The sequence below is a fragment of the Oxyura jamaicensis genome, chromosome 6 (genome assembly GCF_011077185.1).
Source record: "Oxyura jamaicensis isolate SHBP4307 breed ruddy duck chromosome 6, BPBGC_Ojam_1.0, whole genome shotgun sequence".
Classification (NCBI taxonomy): domain Eukaryota; kingdom Metazoa; phylum Chordata; class Aves; order Anseriformes; family Anatidae; genus Oxyura; species Oxyura jamaicensis.
The window spans coordinates 10822608-10842372 of record NC_048898.1 but is presented as its reverse complement, the minus strand read 5'-3'; the positions used below and the strand labels follow the sequence as shown (position 1 = coordinate 10842372).

Here is a 19765-nt window from a genome sequence, read left to right as displayed (position 1 = left end):
CTTCTGTCATAATGCTGTTTTCCCAGAGTGCTGTGTCACAGTGACAAAGATGCATATATTTTAGTGCTGATTGTTTATCACAAAGAACAAGAAAGCCATTTCAGCATATTATGTTCGGTGTTTACAGAGAACCTTCCTGTGCTAGTTAAGGAGAAAGAAGTAGAGAGTGAATTTGCTGAAATTTGTTATCATTGAGATTATTTGCTGTTATTTTGCAAATACGAGTAGTTTGCATTTCCGAGGAAATTAAGCAACCCCAAACCCTTAAGTCCTACTAGACTCCCTAGTGCTTGCTCTCAGGCAGTCTGGTAACGCTGTTCACACCTCCAATTTTCCTTAGGTTCTTTTTTTAATTGCTGATGGACGTGTCTGAGTGACTCCATTAAGCAAGGCGATGTGATGGGGCAAGGAGGGCTGAGTGCTGCTGTCCAGTGGCGCTGTGCTGCCGGAGCAGGCCTGAGGCACAGCACACCTCCGTGGCAGCACCCCAGGGTGCTCCGGTGGGTGTTGGGTGGTGGCTCCTGGTTCATCCCAGTGAGCACAGCTCGGTCTGTGCTAGGTCAGGACTGTGGCAGTGCTGTTGCATCCAGGTAGCAGGGACTGTGGTTTGTGTGAGGTTCCTCATAAAGCCAAGCATTGCACTGATGATAAAAATACGGTTAGCATTTATAGAAGCCCTCAACAAGGGGCAAGTTGCATGGGTCTGACTGGCAACCCCCAGGTAAGAGAAGCTGCTGGGTCAGGATGACTTTGGAACGTGCTGGGAAACTGACTTTTTATCATTTGGTATGTAGACCCTCTGGTACCATCAATGGAGGTACTAAGTCCATTCACTTGAAGTGCTGCCATGTTACAGGCCAGGCCACGCTGCTGTCGTTAGTACTTTCTTGTTTTACCAGGTTGATGGGAACCCTAAGGAAATAGTCCCAGGATAGCAAAGGCAAGTCCTCAGGGCTGCTGACTGGAGTGGTGCCTAATGACCATGAGCAACTGAAGAGTGCGTTCACTAAGTAGTGTTGTGACATGTTGTTACTGGCTCGCTTATCTGAGCAAGTCCGTTCTTGAGCGCAGTATATTTATATATATATATCGAGGCACTCTAAGTGCCCCATTAATCGTACTGCTCCCAGGGTAAGGTCACCGCCTTCGCGGCCCGCAGGCTTCACCCGCGGCCTGTCCGCCTCCCGAGCACTTAAACACCGCACCTAATGCTTTTGTCGTGGGGGACGGACCCCCTCGGCGTGGCCACAATTGAGCGAGGAGAAGGGGGGGTTAGGGGCGGGGCCTGGCGGCGGCGGCGCGGGCACGGGGCATCCGGGGCGCGCTCGGGCCGGCCGCTGCCCGGTGCCCTCGGCCCGCTGCTGCCGCCGGGGGGTCGGGGACCGAGACGGGGCCCGCGGCGCTGCTCCGCCCGCCCCGTGCCCGGCGGCGGCGAGGCGTGGGCTGCCCGTAAGTAGGCACGGCGGGGCGGCGGCAGCAGCTTCGGTGCCTGGCGTGCTCGCCCTGCGCAGGCTCGGAAATGTCCGCGGCGTCCCTGCGGGCTGTCCCCGGTGCCGCCTGCCCGCTCCGCGGGCACGGGGAGGTGGTGGCACGGCGCCGTCCGTGCTGCCGGCAGCGCAGTGCCGCTGCCCCTGGGCTGGAATGGGAGCTGCTGTCGGTTAGCCTGCGGTCGTGCTTCTAGCAACGAGTAACTACGATTTCCTTGTAATGTGAGGAGTGTGAAGGTTAAAATACAATTAAGACCTACGAAGGCGATAAAAGGGGGGAAATATAACTTAATAATTAGTGTTTACTGCAGGGTTCAAACCTGAGAGCCCCTTTGCAGGGCATGCAGCGTGCCCTGTGGGTTGCTGGGTTATGCTGAGCTGTGGTGTGCAGCCGGTGGGGCTGGTGCTGTCCTCCCTTCCCTGCCTCTGCGGCCTCCCGCAGTATGCGGCTCTCCCGCTGTGGCCCCCAGCAGCGAATTCAGCTTGTAGTATCCTCACGTGGTGCTTTTTGTGGGACTGCGTCAGTGCTGCCTCCCATCTGCATGGTGTCTCTAGTTTGCTGCTTGGGCAGAGATCTGTCATCCCAGAGCCAACATCGAGCTCCCTCTGAATGCCCCTCGCAAGTTGGAAGATTTCCAAAGAGCATGAGAGCTCTCCCTTGCTCAAAAGGAAAGTGCAGTCGAGATGTTGGATAGCTTTAAAACGTTCTCAGAATGGGGCAGGTTATATGGTCTAACAACTAACTTCCTCTCGAAGGAAGGAGTATGGTTTGCTTGCTTGACACAACTTTTTCTTCAGCTGGGACCCAGTGCAGTGTTGTACTGAGATTGGTAATGAAACGGGCAGTCTGGGAAGAAGCCTGAAAAGATGACTGCTGCTCTTGACACAAGGAATGATTTATTGCAGGATCTTTACAATGACAGAAAGAAAATGAAGGGGGGGGGGGGCGGGGGGGGCGGGAAAGTTGTAAAAAAAAGTATATTCTTGCCTTCAAAAATGTTAGGAGGTTGCTTTGTTCGTTGATGTTGGTGTTCAGAGTGATTGATTTAGATTGGCTGGGACCTCTGGAGGTTTTCTAGTCCAATCCCAGGGTAAAGCAGAGCTGATTTTGAAGTGAGATAGGTTGCTCTATTTTGCAATCCTTAAGGGTATTTAAAAGCTCATCAAATTCCGATGAGCGTGTCACCCGGTTATTGTGAATTGTAAATTTTCTTTAAAAGGAGTTAATTACAAAGATATTTGCAACCTGATGACTCATTTCTGGGGAGAATGTTTCATAAAAAATCATCAGCTCAATTTGTGTTTGAGATATGCAAGTTGTGACAAAGCTCTGAAAGACTTTTAGGTTCAAGATGGGAGGGAAGAGAAGGGATGAAAAAGCAGTGGCCAAAAACAACTGGTGAAAGACATACTAGGCTAGGGGCTATGTACTAGTGCAGTCCGGCTTGTGACGGTGCTGGTTGAGTGTTTCCACTTCTGCTCAGCTGTATTCTTACGAAAAATATGCGAGAAAGTCTGTGCTGCCATGACTTTTACTGACAACTCGAATACACGGACTTTCCAGTATTTTTTGTCACAGCTGCAATGGGTCCTGTTTACACTGCTAAAATAAATGTTTAAGGCTAGCTATCTTCTTAATGACATTTTTTTCTCCAGTTGTGGGTGGAAGGGAAATGAGGCATCTAGAGAGCCATGTTTTAATTGGTTGTCTTGACACAAGTGAAGACCATCAACTGGCACTTAGAGCAGGATTAAGACTTAGCTTGTTTAAATTTTGGTTAGCTGAGTACTGGCAGACCAGAAAACAAGTCAATGTTATCTTGGAGATCTCTTGTGGTCACTACAAAAACACACAAAAAGATGTTTTCCCCCTTTTTTTCCCCCTCTTTAGTCTCTCATCTTTGTAAAGAGAAGTGCGCATCCACTTCTGGAGGTTTTGAGACCTAGAGAAGTTAGCAGGGTTGAGAGCATGCAGGTCTGATAGTTGCAGAGAAAATGATGATCTTCAGTGAAGGGATGTTACTGTGAAAGCTGGTAACATGCTGGTAAAGAATGTTAACACTAATATAATTAATTCACCAATTTAGTTAATTCACCAATATAGCCTCTCTATTGAAACTTGTTTCCAACAGCAGTGTGATGGTTTAATTGTTTTTAGAGCTGTTTGTGTTGTTTACCCAAAACAGTAATGCTTGGGGGGGGGGCGGGCGCGGGCGGAGTGTTAAAGTAGAATGGAATGAAATATAAGCAAAATATTTATTGTAAAAAAGTATGGTTCTACAGGGAACAAAATAATCCAAACAAACAAACAAAAAAAAAACTTCAGCAGAATTCAGAGCTTAGCACTGCGTTCTCAGCCTCAAGAAAGCTTGCATTCCCTCCTGCTCCTTACACCCACCCTCCCTATGAAGAGGGTAAGCATGGGTTCAGTTTTTTTTTTTTTAAAAAAAAAAAAAAAAAAAAAAAAGCGGCCCGGTTGAGCTGTCTCCAAGCGATCTGGCAGCGGATTGGGCAGCTCCGCTCTTTACTACCCGGGGCCGGGCGGCTGCAGCGCTCAGTGCTGCGGCTGGCGGCGGCTGCAGCGGCGGAGCGACCCCAGCTGCCCCCCGGCCGCCGCGGGGCGCCCCGGGTGAGTGCGCACACGGGGGGCTGGGGGGGTCCTGGAGGACACCGTCCTGCCCTCCCGCCGGGTCGTGGTCTGGGCGGAGGGATGGTGAGGATTTGGGGTTACCTGCTGCTTCGGAAGCTGCACCCCAGAAGGGGGGAAGCTGGTGGCTGGCCCCGCTCTGCTGGTGTTGCTGTGGGCTCCTCGCTTGCAGAGGGGTGCAGGGGATGTGCCGGGGCTCCATCTGCCAGGGCAGCGGGTTTTTAATAATCCCTCTTTGCCGCGAGGATTGTTAAGAGCGGCTCACTGTGGTGCTTGCTTGGCAGGGGGGATTTCGGTATCCCTGCAGAGCCGCCTCTCCCGTGTCCCTGTTTAGTGAAATAGCAAAAGATTCACACGTTTAGTAAATTTTATTTCCTTTTGTCAGTGAGCTGCGCCCAATTTGAAGAGATGAGCTAGGATTAACAATATCGAGGCTACAACTGAGTGGATGTAAAATAATAGCTCTATTATAGGAGTTGGCTTTCAGCAATGCTAATAATGCTGACAATGACAATAACACTAACGGAAATGAAAAGCTGTGTGAGAAGTTGCTCGTTTATCGGTTGCCAACAACTTTGCAGCATTTTAGTACACAAAACGTGCATGGCAATAATGCTTGCTATTTATTGCCCTCTCTGCTTTAATCTAAGAAGAGGAAAAACAGGTCTCGGTCAGAGAAGTTTGGAAGGAATAGTTGGACAATCAGTGCTGGGAGAGAACAGGGGTCTAGCCTTGTAGGTATGCCAGGGAGATTTTAAGTTTTAACGCAAGGATATTGGTGCGTTACAGCTGCACATTTTGAGTTACATTTTGCTCATTCCAGAGGCTGGGGTCAGAATGGTCTCTGATATGAGTTACAGGCAGATATCAACACATTGTTGCTGTATGACTTTATGCCTGAAAAAAAGTATGTAGGCAAAGGAGATAAGGACAAGGAAGGGTTCCCTGTGTTAGAAATAAGCGGAGAAATCGTGTAGAATAAGTTCTCTTATCTGCAGTATGTTTGTGTAAACTGCCCTTGTTTCCTGCTCAGGATCTTGGATTGCTCACGTTTCTAGATACTGTGATAAGGTCCTCCTTGGCACCAAGTATGGTGTTAAAAGAAAAAAAAAAAATCTTTATTCAGTGTTTCTAACTATTTCTGCAGATTGGTATTTGGTTGCATTTGGTCATCAGTATTATTCTGGAACTAGTTTTAAGGATGGAAATAGTTTTTAAGGAGATTTTTTTCTGGGAAAATTCTGGGCAATGTGTCTCTGACACAAAAGGTAGCTGTGGGGGTAAAGATGAGATGTTTTCCTGTATTTATGGTGAAGAAAATCTCTTCTGAACAGGACTATATATACAGGCAGTAACACTCAGCAAAGTAGTATATCAAGGAATGGGGTTTTGCAGATGTCTCTGGAAAATATTTGTGCAATACTGAAGTTGGGTGACTTAGGAAATAAATCTGCAGCCCTTTATAACACATAACTGCTGTGATGTGGACAGGCAGTGACTTCTTATACGGCCAAAATTCAGTGACTTTTGTACCAGTTATTGCTCACAGTTGGATCTTGAATTTTGACCCCTAGGCAGGGCTAAGCTTGTGATCCTGCACCGCAGAAGTGATACTGCCTCACTGGAAGGTGGCTGTCAGCCCTCTTCAGGCTTGTGAAACTTGTGCAAGGGTCAGGACTGAGTTTTGAAGGCTTTTGTGAGAAGCGTGGCTGCTCGTTAAAAAAAAAAAACCTGCTACCAAACCAATCACTGGTAATAACAAGCAGCGTTTGTACTTTCAAATCACGAGCATATGTAATGGCTTCTATTGCAAAGTTATCCCTTCTAACTGATGGGTGTGAGCTTAACTTGTTTGTTCCCGATGAGATTTCTACATGATCTGCTTTAGAAAGAGTGGGAAGTTGGTCTGTGTGTAAAAGGTGCTGTCCAGGACATGTCTGTAATGTTGGATCGTTGTGCCTAATAAAAAGGTTGCAAGTCTACATATTTCTGTGTGCAGGGACGCCTTCTGAGCTCTGATTTTGGCCCTGTGCCTGCTTTGGTTGTAGTGTGGAACTGTAGGGAACAGGAAACAGTTACCAGTTAAACTGAGCTGCATAGAGATTTTTTAAAGTCTTCTGTGGTATGTTTGTAAAATGCACTGTTTAAAATAGGAAAAAAAAAAAGTTTACAAACACTTATTTTTTTTTAAAGAAACCACTGTCCTACTGTAATAATTGAAGGTACTGGCTAACAGAGACCATCTTATTAAAGGTTCTGTATTACCCACATATGCTTCCGTCCCCTTCCTCCCCATTGTATTTTGAGCACTTCACTAAAGTTCTTGCTAATCTGGCACCAGAAAAAGGTAAGATTACCTTGTGAAGTTTTTGATGTGGGCCAGGAACAGAACTGTGATGAAACCTGAAACCCAGGTCAGGACATTAATAGACATACAGATCATCTTCAGTCAACCCCAAAATATCCATGTGAGCTTTTAGTTGTTGTTTTAATCAATTTCCTCCTTATATGGCATCATCAATGTTCAGTATTAGAGCTGCTTTCTTATTTCCCATTCCAGAGATGTCCTTTCTACCTGACTTTGGAATCTTCACCATGGGCTTGTGGTCTGTTGGTCTTGGAGCCATTGGTGCAGCTGTAACAGGGATTGTCCTTGCTAACACAGACTTATTTTTGTCCAAGCCAGAAAAGGCTACATTGGAGTTTTTGGAGGAGATTGAGCTAAAAACTTTGGGATCAGGTAAGACTCTGGATGTTTGAGCCCTTATTCTTTGATATGTGGGCTTATATAAGAACCCCTCTCTAAGGCTTGGGCTAGAAGCGCTGAAGAAGAGTGAAGTATGTTTAGAAGGATTAATGTTCCCTAACTGGAGATTTTCTGTAGGGGATAGAAGATTTCACACAGGTCACATTAGGTATCTAAACAGTTTTTCTTAGTCTTTCCTAGTTGTGGGAAGTAGTTGGATATCCTCAGTAGCAGATGATTCTGGTGAAGGAAAAGCAGCTACAACTGATATTTCTGAAAGATCTGTTTTAAATTGTAATTCAGTTGGTGAACGATGATTCACACACACACACACACACACAAAAAAAAACAAACAATAAAGCATGTAATACTTGTAATATAACTGTATTTGAATGTCAAATTCTTTGCAATGCTTTATGTTAGTCTTCAAAGCATTAATCGTTATAACTGAGAGTGGTTGATATTGTTGATGCTATTTCTCCCATATAAACAGAACAAAGAACTTTCAAAGCAGGAGAACTATGGAAGAAGAATGGTGCAGTGATCATGGCTGTGCGAAGACCTGGATGATTTTTGTGCAGAGAGGTACTTGTTGGGCTTGGGGATCATTTAAGAACTATTAAGCTCTACTTGCGTATATTTCCTTTAAATAAAGGGAGGGGATGAATGGGACAGTCATCAGATACATCTGGAGTTTCTGAAAGTTTCTTGTTTCCTAGCACAAATGGGTCACCAGCTAACAACATACTTAGTTTCAGTTTTCTTTGTAGCAAGTTTGTATAGTCTAAGTCCTGAGTATTTTCCTTTTGAAGGCAACTGGTACCTGATGTTTTTACATCTGCCAAGGATCTAGCCCACACTAATTAGAAGTGGAGACTACCCAAAATACAGTTAGTAATGAGTCTTAGGAGATAGTCGTATTCCATATACCTGAAATAATTCCTCTGAGCCAGGTAATCTCTGGTCAAAAACAGATAAAGATAGGACTGTCAGAAATTCATCGGATAAAGCTCATCAGCAAAAAAAAAAAAAGGGGGGGGGGCCGGGAGGCATATAAAGGGGAGTCCCTCGCGGTTCTGGGTGCTGAAGGGAAAGCAGAAAGGTAAGGAGTCTGATGGAGAATGTGTTGCAGAAACTCCATGTTTCCTCACAGACTGTATGCAAAGTGCTACTGGTTCATAACAAGGTGGGTTGAGAAACAAGATCTGTTCCTTAAGCTGGCATTAGGCTTCTTGGGTGGAGGTGAGAGGCAACACTTGAAGTGAAATTTGAATGTTAAATGTGCTTGGAGAGAGCCATAACTTGTGCTTTGGCCATTATTTTTCTCATAGCTATGGGGGAAAATAGCTATTATGTTGTTAGTCACGACTCCATAAAACGAGGTAATTTATATTGTAACCACTTAATTAAGGGATCTGCTCCCATCAGTAATAACCACTTAAGTATGCGTAGGACTTATGAAAGGTTAGAGATTAAAGTACTCTGTTCTCTGAACAGGTGTAGCATAGGCAGGAAGAAAATGTGCTGGGTGCCCGTCTCTGTGACTTTCGGATAGAGTCAGTTAGGAATTCATTAATGGTTGGTTGCTTTTATTTTTAAAGCTAACTTCCTAAGCCGTAGTAAAGAGGCCATTTTAAATAATTGATTTTTTTTTCATTCAGGAAAAAATTAGGAAGGGAGAAATCTAATGTTCTAATCCTTACTTTTGGTTCAAAACTTCAAACTCTTAACAGAGGCAGTTGCTGTACTGCTGAGCTAATTATGACAAATAATTATTTTGTATTTTAAAGGTGAAAATGTTTAAAAAAGATTTTTAATTCTCTAAACTAAAGTTATTTTGGATTGCTGTATACTCAAACCATTTTGTGAGTTGACCCTTGCCTTTCTCCTGAGAACAGTTGTCCTTGTTTGTTTATCAAGGTTTCTCCATAGTATGTAAAGTACTTCTTTTCTCATTGTCACCACCTTTGAGCTGCTAGAATAGTTCAATACAGGTGACTTGCCCTATATGTTCATCTGGAGTCTGTAGGTTTTTATTTTTTTGAAAGAGACCAACTACAGTTGGTTCCCACTATCTTATGCTTTGGAAAGGATGTCGAAATTTGTCCTTGTTGACTGTACCAAGAAGGTACGTGTATGTCCCTGGACACAGAAATGGCTTTGAGAAGTGACCATACTACTTTATCGATCACTGAGCTGGTACCAGTGGTGAGGACTTGTTTCCATTAATCCACTGCAAAGTAATGTCACAAATCCTACTGAGATGACTTATTTGGACCTTTGAGAACCTCTGAGGGCTGTAGACTTAAACAGGGAGTCATTTATCTTTATCATCTCTATCCTAAATCATCAGATTCTTTATTATTTTTTATTATTTTTAAAAATTATTATTACAATAGCGTATGTTAAACAGTACAACACTTCTACTACTCAGTGTCTGGATCCAGCCATGTAGTGATCCAGTGCTCCAGCCATTGCGAAAGTTCCACGGGCTTGCTAAATATTGTAGGTGAAATGCAACTCAAGCTGTCTAAAGTAGCAGAAGAGCCATAGCTGAACTAGGAGAGAGACAAAACAAAATGGGAATTGATCTTATAACTTGTCCTTGCCTTGATGGAGGGAGGAAGTATTCTGCCAGGGTGTGCTTGTCTGTTTTTAACAAATGCAAGAAAAACAGTTTCATGGACTGGATGAAATGGTTGCAGCTCCACGATAAGGACAGTAACTGTACAGCTGTTATATGCTGTAATTCGCCCACAAAAAGAGGCTGTTTTGCTTCCTGTTGCTGTATCGTTTTAAAACTTAACTGTTTTTACTTTGTTTTTGCTCTCTCCCTTCCCTGTAAATGAGGGAGACACAACCCCCGCTGCCCCCCACGCTAAATTGCTGAAATGCCTTTCTCCAAAACACAAAAGGGTAATCAAGGTTTCATGGTATCTTTCTCTCACCAGAGATGGTGATTTTTGATCCTACAGGGAGCCCTACTTCCCTAGCCTGGAACATCATTTTTTCAGACATGTACACTTAGGTCACAATACAGATTTTTGTTTTGTTGATTATGAGAATTTTGAACTGTAAAAAAAAAAATGCTATTAACCTCCCTTCTAGGAGGATCATAAGACATTTTGTTTGAGGAAAACAGAAAATAATTAGCAAGTCTTTACGATCAGAAAATCGGTGAAAGGTCTAACAAGCCTAAGCTATGATCCTTTAAGTCTCACACTTTACTATTCCCTGTTTGCTTGTGATGCTGATTCATCCTTCTTCATTTCCTCTGTAAAAGATCAAGAGTAGTGAACTGGAATGTTCTGCCTACCCTTTCACTCACTGGTGCCTTTCTCTAATGTCTTTTGTCTTCTCTGTTCACCCCTATGTGTGTGCTACTCGGTACTAGATATCACAAACCTCTGAGTTAAGGCATTTCACTTAGTTGGCTGAGGGTGTTGATGTAAATGGTCTTTTTTGTTGTTGCATGGAGTTCTTTCTGGGAGTTTTGTGTAGTAAAAAAAATGTCCTTTCTCCATTGGAGAAGCCTTGGAGGCTGTTGTTCAAACTGAGAGCTGGGGTTCATTCAGAACAAAAAAAAAAGCCAGCAGATGACTGCTGACACCATGTGCTTACACACTACAAAAAGCGCTGTTGCTTCTGAGATGCTGAAGATACATGAAGAAATTACTTGATCGTTTTCACTGGGGGATCTAGGACGGAGAGTGCATTTTCACCCCACTACTTTAGACTTGCATGTTATACTTCTGCATGGAGCCCTCAAGTGCTTTGCATAAAGGTTCATAATTATGTGTTTCTCTGCTTTGGTGTGAAAGGAAGTGAAATTCTGGGCTGTGAAAGTTAAGTGATATGCAGGTAGTATCTTTTCATTGTTCTGTAAATGCTTAAAAATAGTTGAAGCCCCAGCACAAGCAAGGTAAATCTATACTTTGAGTTAAAACTGTATTGTCCAGGATTTTAATATTTTATCCAGTGAAGAATCCAAAAGTCTCTTTCCCTGCCAAGGGGAGAAAATTCCAGTAAACATAATGAAGACCTGCCTAGCAATAGAGCTAGTCTAAATGTCTGATTCAAGGTCTGTTTTTGTTTTGCACTTCAAGCTAGAATGTACATTTCTGATGCTCTGAAATTCAAGGTGAAGCTTTCTAGCTTCCATCTGCTAACTAACTTCCTGAAATGTTTGTTCTTTTTTGTTGATTTTTTTTTTTTTTTTTAGGAGGCTTCTGAGCTTTCCTCTCTGAAACCTCAGCTGTCCAAGCTGGGTGTCCCTCTCTATGCAGTTGTGAAAGAGAAGATAGGGACTGAAGTGGAGGATTTTCAGCATTATTTCAAAGGAGAAATCTTTCTGGATGAAAAGGTACAATGAAGTCAGTGCGGGTTTTTTTTTGGTGGGGGACAGGGAATGTTGCTTAAAGACAACCTTACAGATGTCCTCTTTTGAAGAGCTTGTATGATATAGATAGAATGTGTTCTTAACGAAAAAGGGTTTAGTAGCATTGTAGTTTAAGAAGTTAATTGGCTCTGCTTTTCTATATATAACCTGCTCAGCTTACAAACTGCTCTGTAGCTATGCACCAACAATATGTTTCTGTAGGATTATTTCTCCCCTTTAACAGATAAACTATATAGCCTATTAATTTTTATTCCTTTCTTCCACTGGCTGTGTAACTTGCTGATGTTTATAATGTGTGACTAAAGGTCTGAAGGTGAAAGATGCAATTAATTCAACATTGTGGTATGTGGCTTGTCCGAGTGCATAGACAGGTGTTGTAGTCTGATGTCCTACAAAACCACAGATCTTTTTACTCCTTAACTGAAAAGACCCATTTAAAAATCACTTGGCTTTTGAAGGAAAAAGAATACCTAATACTCAAAATCAACTAAAAGATAGATTTGCTTTCCTTCCCCATTGTGCCTGTTTGAAGGAAACAATTTTTTAAAAAGGCAAAATAAGCAGATGGCTGATAAAGCTTCAGGACTTGGCACCACTGTTATCTCTTGACCAACATTTATACTGTCACACTTCAGAAATAAGAAAAAAGACGTTTATCACAAAGCACCCTTGCTCTCAGCAATGTGGATGTCTATGGTGCTTAAATAGCTATGGATCATTTGAAAAAAACTCATGAATGGTGGCAGTAACAATGGTTGGCTGTCTGGACGCAAGTGGTCACATAGTGTGTTAAAGAGATCAGTTCAGGTGAAATTGCTTTTGAGCAATTCCTTTTCATCTTTTCTGTGTTATAGCACTTCCTGGATACCAGGTCGTCTGTTTTCCTGATTTTCATTTGGGAGGAAAAGTCCTTTTCACTTTGAGATATATTTTTTTCTCATTGCAGAGAAGCTTCTATGGTCCACGAAGGAGAAAAATGATGATGTCAGGCCTCTTCCGCTTCGGAGTCTGGCAAAATTTCTTCCGTGCTTGGAAAAATGGCTATAGCGGTAACCTGGAAGGCGAAGGATTCACCCTGGGAGGCGTGTACGTGATTGGGGCAGGAAGACAGGTACTGCAAACCATCTAGGAGGCTTTCATGCCTCCTGGGAGCCCGGAAGTTTATTTTCTGGAATTATTCAGTTGCTGGTCAGCTGATCTGCTGTGGGAAGACCAGGATTAGTGTATGAATTACTCTTTTTTGTCTTTGACTAGGGTGTTCTACTGGAACATCGTGAGAAGGAATTTGGTGACAAAGTCAGCCTTCCATCTGTTCTTGAAGCTGCTGAGAAGATAAAACCACAAGCTTCAGAAGCGGAAAAATAGTTGCACGTTTTTCTGATCACAGCTTGAAATGTAGAACGCATCTGTTTCTTGAACGTGCAGTTCAATTGCCTGTTAACTATGTAGTGATCAGCACAGAGGAAAGATTCTCTATTCAAATGTAATAATTGATGAAAACCTTCCTTGTTGTTGTTGCTTTGCACCCTTTCAGGTGGTTAGGGTTTCAGCTGGCCTTTTGTGTCTGACTGTATTAATGAAAGGCTGGGTCTAAAATCTGACGTAGCCTAGATGTTTTCATTCAGAGACAGTCGACTGAAAGCCTGTCTACCTAGGGGAGCTTTGCTAAGGCTGGAGAAATGGTGTATCTGCAGAGTTTGGAGGATAATAAAATTTTATGTAGATGAAATGTCTTCATTTTGTGTTTTTTTTTGTTGTTGTTTGTTTGTTTGTTTTTGTGTTTTTTTTATTAACATTTAACATGTCTGTGTTCCTAGAGACTAGAATCATAGACTTAGCCCAAGTTGGAAGGAACCCACAAGGATAATTGAGGCCAACTCCTGGCTCCACACGGACCATGTGTCTGAGAGCACTGTCCAAAAGCAGGCTCAGTGCCATGACCACTGCCCTAGGGGAGCCTGTTCCAGTGCCTGACAGCCCGCTGAGTGAAGAACCTTTTCCTAACATCTAGCCTGAACGTCCCCTGATGCGGCTTCATGCTCTTGCCTGGGGGATAGTAATGCTGGCTATATGAAACCTAGAAGGCAAAAGCTAAAACTTCACAAACACTGAGGACTGGCATTGGTCTGTATTAAATCAGTTACGCAAGTTTTGAAATGTCATCATTATTAATGAAATCCTGGCTTTCAAATATTTCTGTCCAGACAGACCTAATTTTAACTACAAATATTTATGTTCTCTTTGTTGTCTGTTGTTTGCTGTTGCACTTGAAACAGCACTTAGCAAGGATTTTGAGTGATTTGTATGTTCACCAAGTTTTATTTGAAAACTAAATGCAAATTGGACATGTATGCTACTATCAGCTGAAATTTGTGGTGGACTTTCTGGAGGAGGAAGAAGCAGGAGTTTGCAGGGTAGAGAGCAGCAAAGTCCATTTTGCTGATTGCTTAGCAAATTCACTGCATGATAATGGACTTTATAAAGGCTCTCCTAGGATTCACAGACAGGAGCAGAGAACCATATATTGTCTCTGACCATGTTCCGAGCTGCCTGGGTAATTATGCCCCTAAGATCAGTGGTGAGCTAGAGCTAATGAGTGCTGGCAGCTAACAGAGATAACTATCCAGCCTCCTTGCACTGTTAACATCACTCATCTGTCTCTTCCCACCTTCGTATCAGAACATTCAGCTAAATGTTAATGCACGTTTTCTGAAGTGTGCTGATTTACTTGGTTGGTTTAGCTACTTAAGTAAAAAAAAGTGCCCTGGTGTTGTATAAAAGTGTCTGATATTGGTAAAGAATGTTCTTCTACGTAAATAATAACACATTACTAGTATGCAGGGGCGAATACCAAGACAATTTTCCCTGTTAGGGAAGTACACCATTATAAAAACAGCAGTATATTAAAATTCAGATTCCTAACCCCCTTGTAGTCATTCATTTTTCATTTAGTGGTTGGGTGGAGGAAGGTGTTCAAAAGGCTAAAAGATGGGACTAGAGTCCATCTTGTGAGGTTTTGGGTTTGATTTTTGATTTTTTTTTTTTTTCTTGAGAAATCTAAATCAGCTATGCTCTCACATCTTTGGGGTTAAAAGCCAAAAGCATGTTCCTAGTTTTTAGGTTTTAGTACCTGGTGCTTGTGATGGTGTCAAAAAGAATGAGGTACAAAATGATGGAGGTAAGCTCCTCTGCATGGGATCCAGAGCAGCCAGAAAACTGCCAAGAGCTTGCTTCAAGAAATAAAGAATTGTGTCTGAGGGCTTTTTGCACTGTTTTTTATCACTGAAAAGGAGTACACACAATATAAGGGCTTGTCTGACACTTGTTTTCAGTATACATATTGTTACTTTGGTGTGCAAGGGGTCGGAGACACAGAAGAGATACTAGAAGAAATGCTAGAACTACTGCCTCTTAGAAATGCACCATGTTACTACAAAGAAAGATTTTACTAATAGTAGGAGGAGACTTCTAGATCACAGCTCCTGTTTTGAGTTTTGTTTTCCTTGGAGTGGGACCTGGAAGGCTTTGCCTTTTGCAGGGGACAGAGCTTGCACACACAGGCAAAAAGGTACTGATCTCAGAGACCTGGCTTTCAGGCCTTGTTCCAAGGGCTGTTTATGCATTTGACTTAAACATGAAATTTGAAATACGTAAACAGTCCTTGGAGCATGGGCTGAAAGCCAGATAAATTCCAAGAAATGTAAGATAAAGTGCCTTTAGAGCTTGCTAAACTTGAAGAGCATCTACTTACAATTTTGTGGATGTGCAATTGAATTCCACCCACTCTGACAAGAGTTCGTCCACAGTTCTTCCACTCTGAGTCCACAAGGCCCTTGATCATGATGAGAAGAATGCCATGGGGTTGCAGCCCTGCTCTTATCCTACCAAAAGCGCCAGTGTTTTGTGATGCTTGAAATAGAGTTGGGAAGCCATTATGTCCAGCATTTAGACTGTTTAGCTGAAATATAGTGGCTGTTAAGCATAATACATCACTGATGCTACAACATGATGAAATGTACAACTTAGCATAGAAACATTTTTGGGCAGACCCATGAAGTCTTTTTGAGGATGATTATTAAAATACACGCAGAGACTGCAAGTTCTCTGTGGTCTGTCAGCTTCAGCAAAGGCATGTGTACAGTAACCATACGAGACCTCCAGATCTGAGAGAGTGCCTTTTGCCACTGTTCACAGTGACAGCTCATGTAAACAGCTGAAGGGACAGTGTACTGATTTGAAAGTTATGTAAATTTACCCACATTTCAAAGTTCTCTAACCCCATCTTTTGGAGATCAACTCAAATTTGGAGCTGCAAAAGGTCCAAATGATACTTGAAAACATTCAGAAAAATAATGTGGTATAACTGTATATATATATTTAAACCAACCTTGGGATTATTTGGAGTTGCCTCATTCTTTGTGAACTTTGTGTTGATGGAATATACGCATGGAGAGGATGGAAAATATGTAGTAGCTAGGAGCTGTTAATAGGCATTTGAAATGGGCAGTCTCAACAAAATAAAAAAGCAAAATAATAAAAGAGGAACAGGTAAGTTTTAGCTGAATTTCCAGTGATGGAGACTGTGCAAGGTCTGAATATCTGGTTTAAGAAAACATTTTCTTCTTTAAATGTAGAAGGTTCAGTGAAAAAATATTTTTAATGGTTGTTGATTTTGTTGTGCCAACAGCTACCTCTGCTGGCTCAGTTCCCTATACATATGTAATGTTTTGATTTTTTCTTCATTTAACATATGTAGACAAAATAAGTCACTTGTCAGTGCATCAAATATAACATCTAGGTTGAATACATAGTTGGTTACTGGAAACTCTAATGGTGGAAACACTAATTGAAAAATTGTTTATCCTGGGCATGAGCAACAAAACTCCCATACAGTCATTTTTCTTCAGTCATTTTCCCCTTGTTCATTTCTTTGAAAGCCTGCCGTTCATCTTGTTGTTTGGGACAGAAACTATGTTAGAAGAAAAACATTACGAGAAGGAAAATGCTGTAAGCTGGGGGGTAGGTCTAATATAGGAAGGTGCTTTTTACTTGAATTTTTAAAAATGCCAATTATGTTTCCTGTCTGCAGTGTCCTTTTAAATCCATGAGAACGATGGTCTGTCTCAGAGGGTGTTTTTTATTTGTTTCCTGTTCTGCATTTTTGTTTCCCTGTGTGGGCTATCCATTCCCACGGCTGTCAAACTGCCTGTAATTGGTGTCATTTGCAAATATCCACAACGAGAAGGGAATGCCAAGGGATCCCTGCCATTTTCTGATGTGTTTCCTGTGATGCACTTTGACAGAAATGAGAAAAGCTCTTTTTATCCCTAAGCCACTGGATGTCACTGCTTCCCTAGCCAAAACGAAGGTCAGCAGTAAATCCGATTTTTTTCTGCAGTAAAAGATTTGCATAACAAAGACGCCAGAAACTGGACACTGTAGGTCCCGATTAGGCTAGAAGAAAGCTGTTAGAAAAGACATCTCTTCCTGCAATCTTTTCACTTGTATGGACCTTTAACCTTTTACAAATGTTAAAGGAAAGCTATACTGTGATGAATGGTAGAGTGTGCGGCATATAAATGTTTCTAAATGACTGTGGAGAGAATAAATTATTAGCAGACTCACTGTAATCCTCACCAATGTTTTATGCTTCAGCAGTATTAACTTCAGATGCTGCCAGTGAGCGAGTGGCTTCTTGTTTGGAGCTGGACAGGTGCAATAACCACTTTGTAGCAGCAGAGGGCGCTGGGAAGATGGGGAAGGCTGTGGAGAAATGCCGGGTGAAGTTAAATCACCGGTTCAGTCTAAACCACTCTGATATTATTTGGTATCTGAATAACTCCGTGCATTTTTTTTCCTTTTTCTAACGGATCTCGTAAATTTTATAAAGGTTTTTCCCAGAATATTTTGACTTTCTCTTTTAGTTCCAGCTATTGATTTCTTAGTATTTGAAGCTGTTTAAAGTCTCCTAGTAGCTGTGTGGTGCCAGGAGTTGGACTTAATGATCCTTCTGTGTCCCTTCCAACTCGGAATTCTATGATTCTATGATTCTGTGGGCTTTTTTTTTTTTTTTTTTTTTTTTTTTTCCCACAGCCCCCTCTCTCTTAACCTTGTAATTATCAAAACCACACACTAATTCCAAATTTAACTCTGATTCCGAGAAACCTTCCTGCATAAATAGAAACTTCTTCCCCTGAAAAATTGTGCTTGATGGTAATGAAAAAGCTGATCGTATACAATGGAAGACGTACGGAATTGCTGAATAGCTCCAGTCTTGTCATTTTCTACCAGCTACTCCTCATAATGCATCATTCATTAATTTCAGGAAATGTTTGTAGTGGCCAGAGGAAACTGCAACGACAAATTATGCATGAACATAAGCCTGCACGAGTTCAGTAAAAAATCACATTTTTTCCATTTTCATTCCTGCAGTACTATTACTCTCTTACTGCTGAAGTGACTGCCTTTTAAAAGTCTTCCACTTTGCCCTTGCACTTAGTTAATGCATCTGTGAAGGATGAGATTTTTTACGCTAATTTTCTTGGCAACACAGTGAAACACACAGAACAGAGATAATGTCAAAGGCAAATAAATTGCACATAGAGAGGTTGTTTGAACTATATCCATGTTAACAGTCAACACTGTCAATTCAGCTACACTGTGAACTGCTAGTATTGACCATTTTCAAAGACTATTTTCAGTTGCAGGAGATCCTTATTTTACTGACAGGGATCCCCTTCCTCATTCCACAGTCTGTATACCCTAAAGCTGTCCCCCCCAATTTAGCAGTTACCATTGCTCCCTCTGTCTTCTCATCTCTTAATGCTGGCAGCATACTGGAGCTGTCTGCCTTGGCTCTGGATGTCACCAGAAATGTGGCTCAGTGCTCTGCGAGGTGACTGGAATAGCTTCTGAGGTGAGGAAAAGATCTCTTCTACCTCTTTTCATCACCTGAGAATCCAATGACCCTTTCTAGTTCCTCTTCTTCACTTAGATCATCCCTGACATTCAGGTGATTCTTCTAGCATTTTCTTTCAGCTTTACCTGTCAATTCCTTTTTACTTTCATTTATAAAATCCTTGAGCAAGCTTGGGGTAGCCTGCAAGCAGTAGAGACTATAGCAAAGCTGCTATCATGCAACAATCTTTAAGTGCATCTGTAGAATTAAAGATGCCTTTCTCCAGACCCAGATGGGATCCCTGAAATGGTATCTGCCTGAGGGACAGGGGACAGCTGAACCTGGCTGTGGCCCTGGAAGGGTTCAGCCTTTCACGCCTTTGGTGTAAGCCAGCATTCACAATGCCTGCACCTAAGACATTCACAAATGCAATCTCTTGTATTAGTGAGAATCTAAGTTTGGAAGACACAATCAAAATCTTTGTATTGACATTTCTTTGAATAACTGCGTGTAGGGGGTGAGAAGGAATCTTGGTGATGCCACCAGAGGTGTATCTGCAGTTTCTGTCTGTATCTGTCTGTTTCAGACAGGTGTGTGTGTGACAGGAGTTGCACATCCACAGCTTTTTATGTCTAGCATGGTTTTGGTTCTCGGCCTTGCCCTTGCGTAGATGAGAAGAACCAAACTCCCCCAATTTATTCACTCAAATCTTCCTTTCGCCGTTTAGTTGAACACTTGGTGAGATTGCTGCCATCTCTGTCAGGAACACTTGCTGCTGATCTGGGGGAATAATTAAGTTCCGAACTCCAGGCTCTGAGGCAGATGAAGAAGCATAGAGAATATGAGAAGGCCTGTATTAGTGCCTCTGGCATTGAGCTACCCCCTTAGCCTCGCCTTATTGCACACCAATGTATTTTCATAGCTTGTGAGGCACTGAAGAAAATAGTTTTGCTCTATCTGTGAGGAAGAGACCAAAGGCGACCTTTCCCTGTGTTAAGGGGATCATAAGGCATAGAAAAGAAGGGCACAGCAGAAGTGCGAGGAAGTTAGGATCTAAGCGAGAAACTGAGGTAAAAAGAGCTGCCCTAGAGGAAAGCCTAGGTTTTCTGTGTGTCCTGGGCCTCGTGGCTTTTATTCGGTGTATGCCGTCCATCACACGCAGCCTGCTTCCTGAAACCCTTTTACAAAGCAGGCCTTACTGCCTTTGATCTACACACAAGGCCAGGACTGCCTTTCTCCCATTATTTGGGAGGGCAGGGAGGCCAAGATGCAAAACGCAGATGGGGACAAGAAAAGCTGAGGTAACCATCAGGTGAAGCAATGCCCAGGAACTGCTCCACACGAGGATCGGTTTGGAGGGCTGACCAGTGGCCAGATCTGGCTTGGGGAGGCAGGCAGCCGATGGAAGAGGCAGGATATTTCCCCACCTTCCAGGTGGCAACCGCCTCAGGTGAGAGCTCTCACATGCTCGCCACAGGGGTTAAAAAACCGTGAGTCAACTGCTCCTTCCCCTCACGTCTACCTTCCCGTGGCCTCATCAGAGAAGCTTAAAAACCCCGGGACGCTTGAGGACTCAAAGTACTCTTGG

The 19765-nt window shown here is 42.7% G+C and overlaps 1 protein-coding gene across 4 annotated transcripts; it reads left to right on the top strand.

The window, feature by feature from the left end:
• The first annotated feature begins 1017 nt into the window (after nucleotides 1–1017).
• On the top strand, nucleotides 1018–13012 carry PRXL2A (peroxiredoxin like 2A). Of its 4 annotated transcripts, none has more exons than XM_035330225.1 (6): nucleotides 1018–1131; nucleotides 6695–6874; nucleotides 7374–7465; nucleotides 11103–11243; nucleotides 12226–12390; nucleotides 12534–13012. In XM_035330225.1, the coding sequence occupies exons 2-6, from the start codon at nucleotides 6697–6699 to the stop codon at nucleotides 12642–12644; spliced, it is 687 nt and encodes a 228-aa protein (XP_035186116.1). In that variant the 5' UTR covers nucleotides 1018–1131; nucleotides 6695–6696; the 3' UTR covers nucleotides 12645–13012. The 4 variants fall into 4 exon arrangements, with proteins under 4 accessions (XP_035186116.1, XP_035186115.1, XP_035186114.1 ...); XM_035330224.1 differs by lacking the exon at nucleotides 1018–1131 and adding an exon at nucleotides 1629–1774 and having other exon boundaries at nucleotides 6697–6874; XM_035330223.1 differs by lacking the exon at nucleotides 1018–1131 and adding an exon at nucleotides 3961–4116.
• Nucleotides 13013–19765: the final 6753 nt, after the last annotated feature.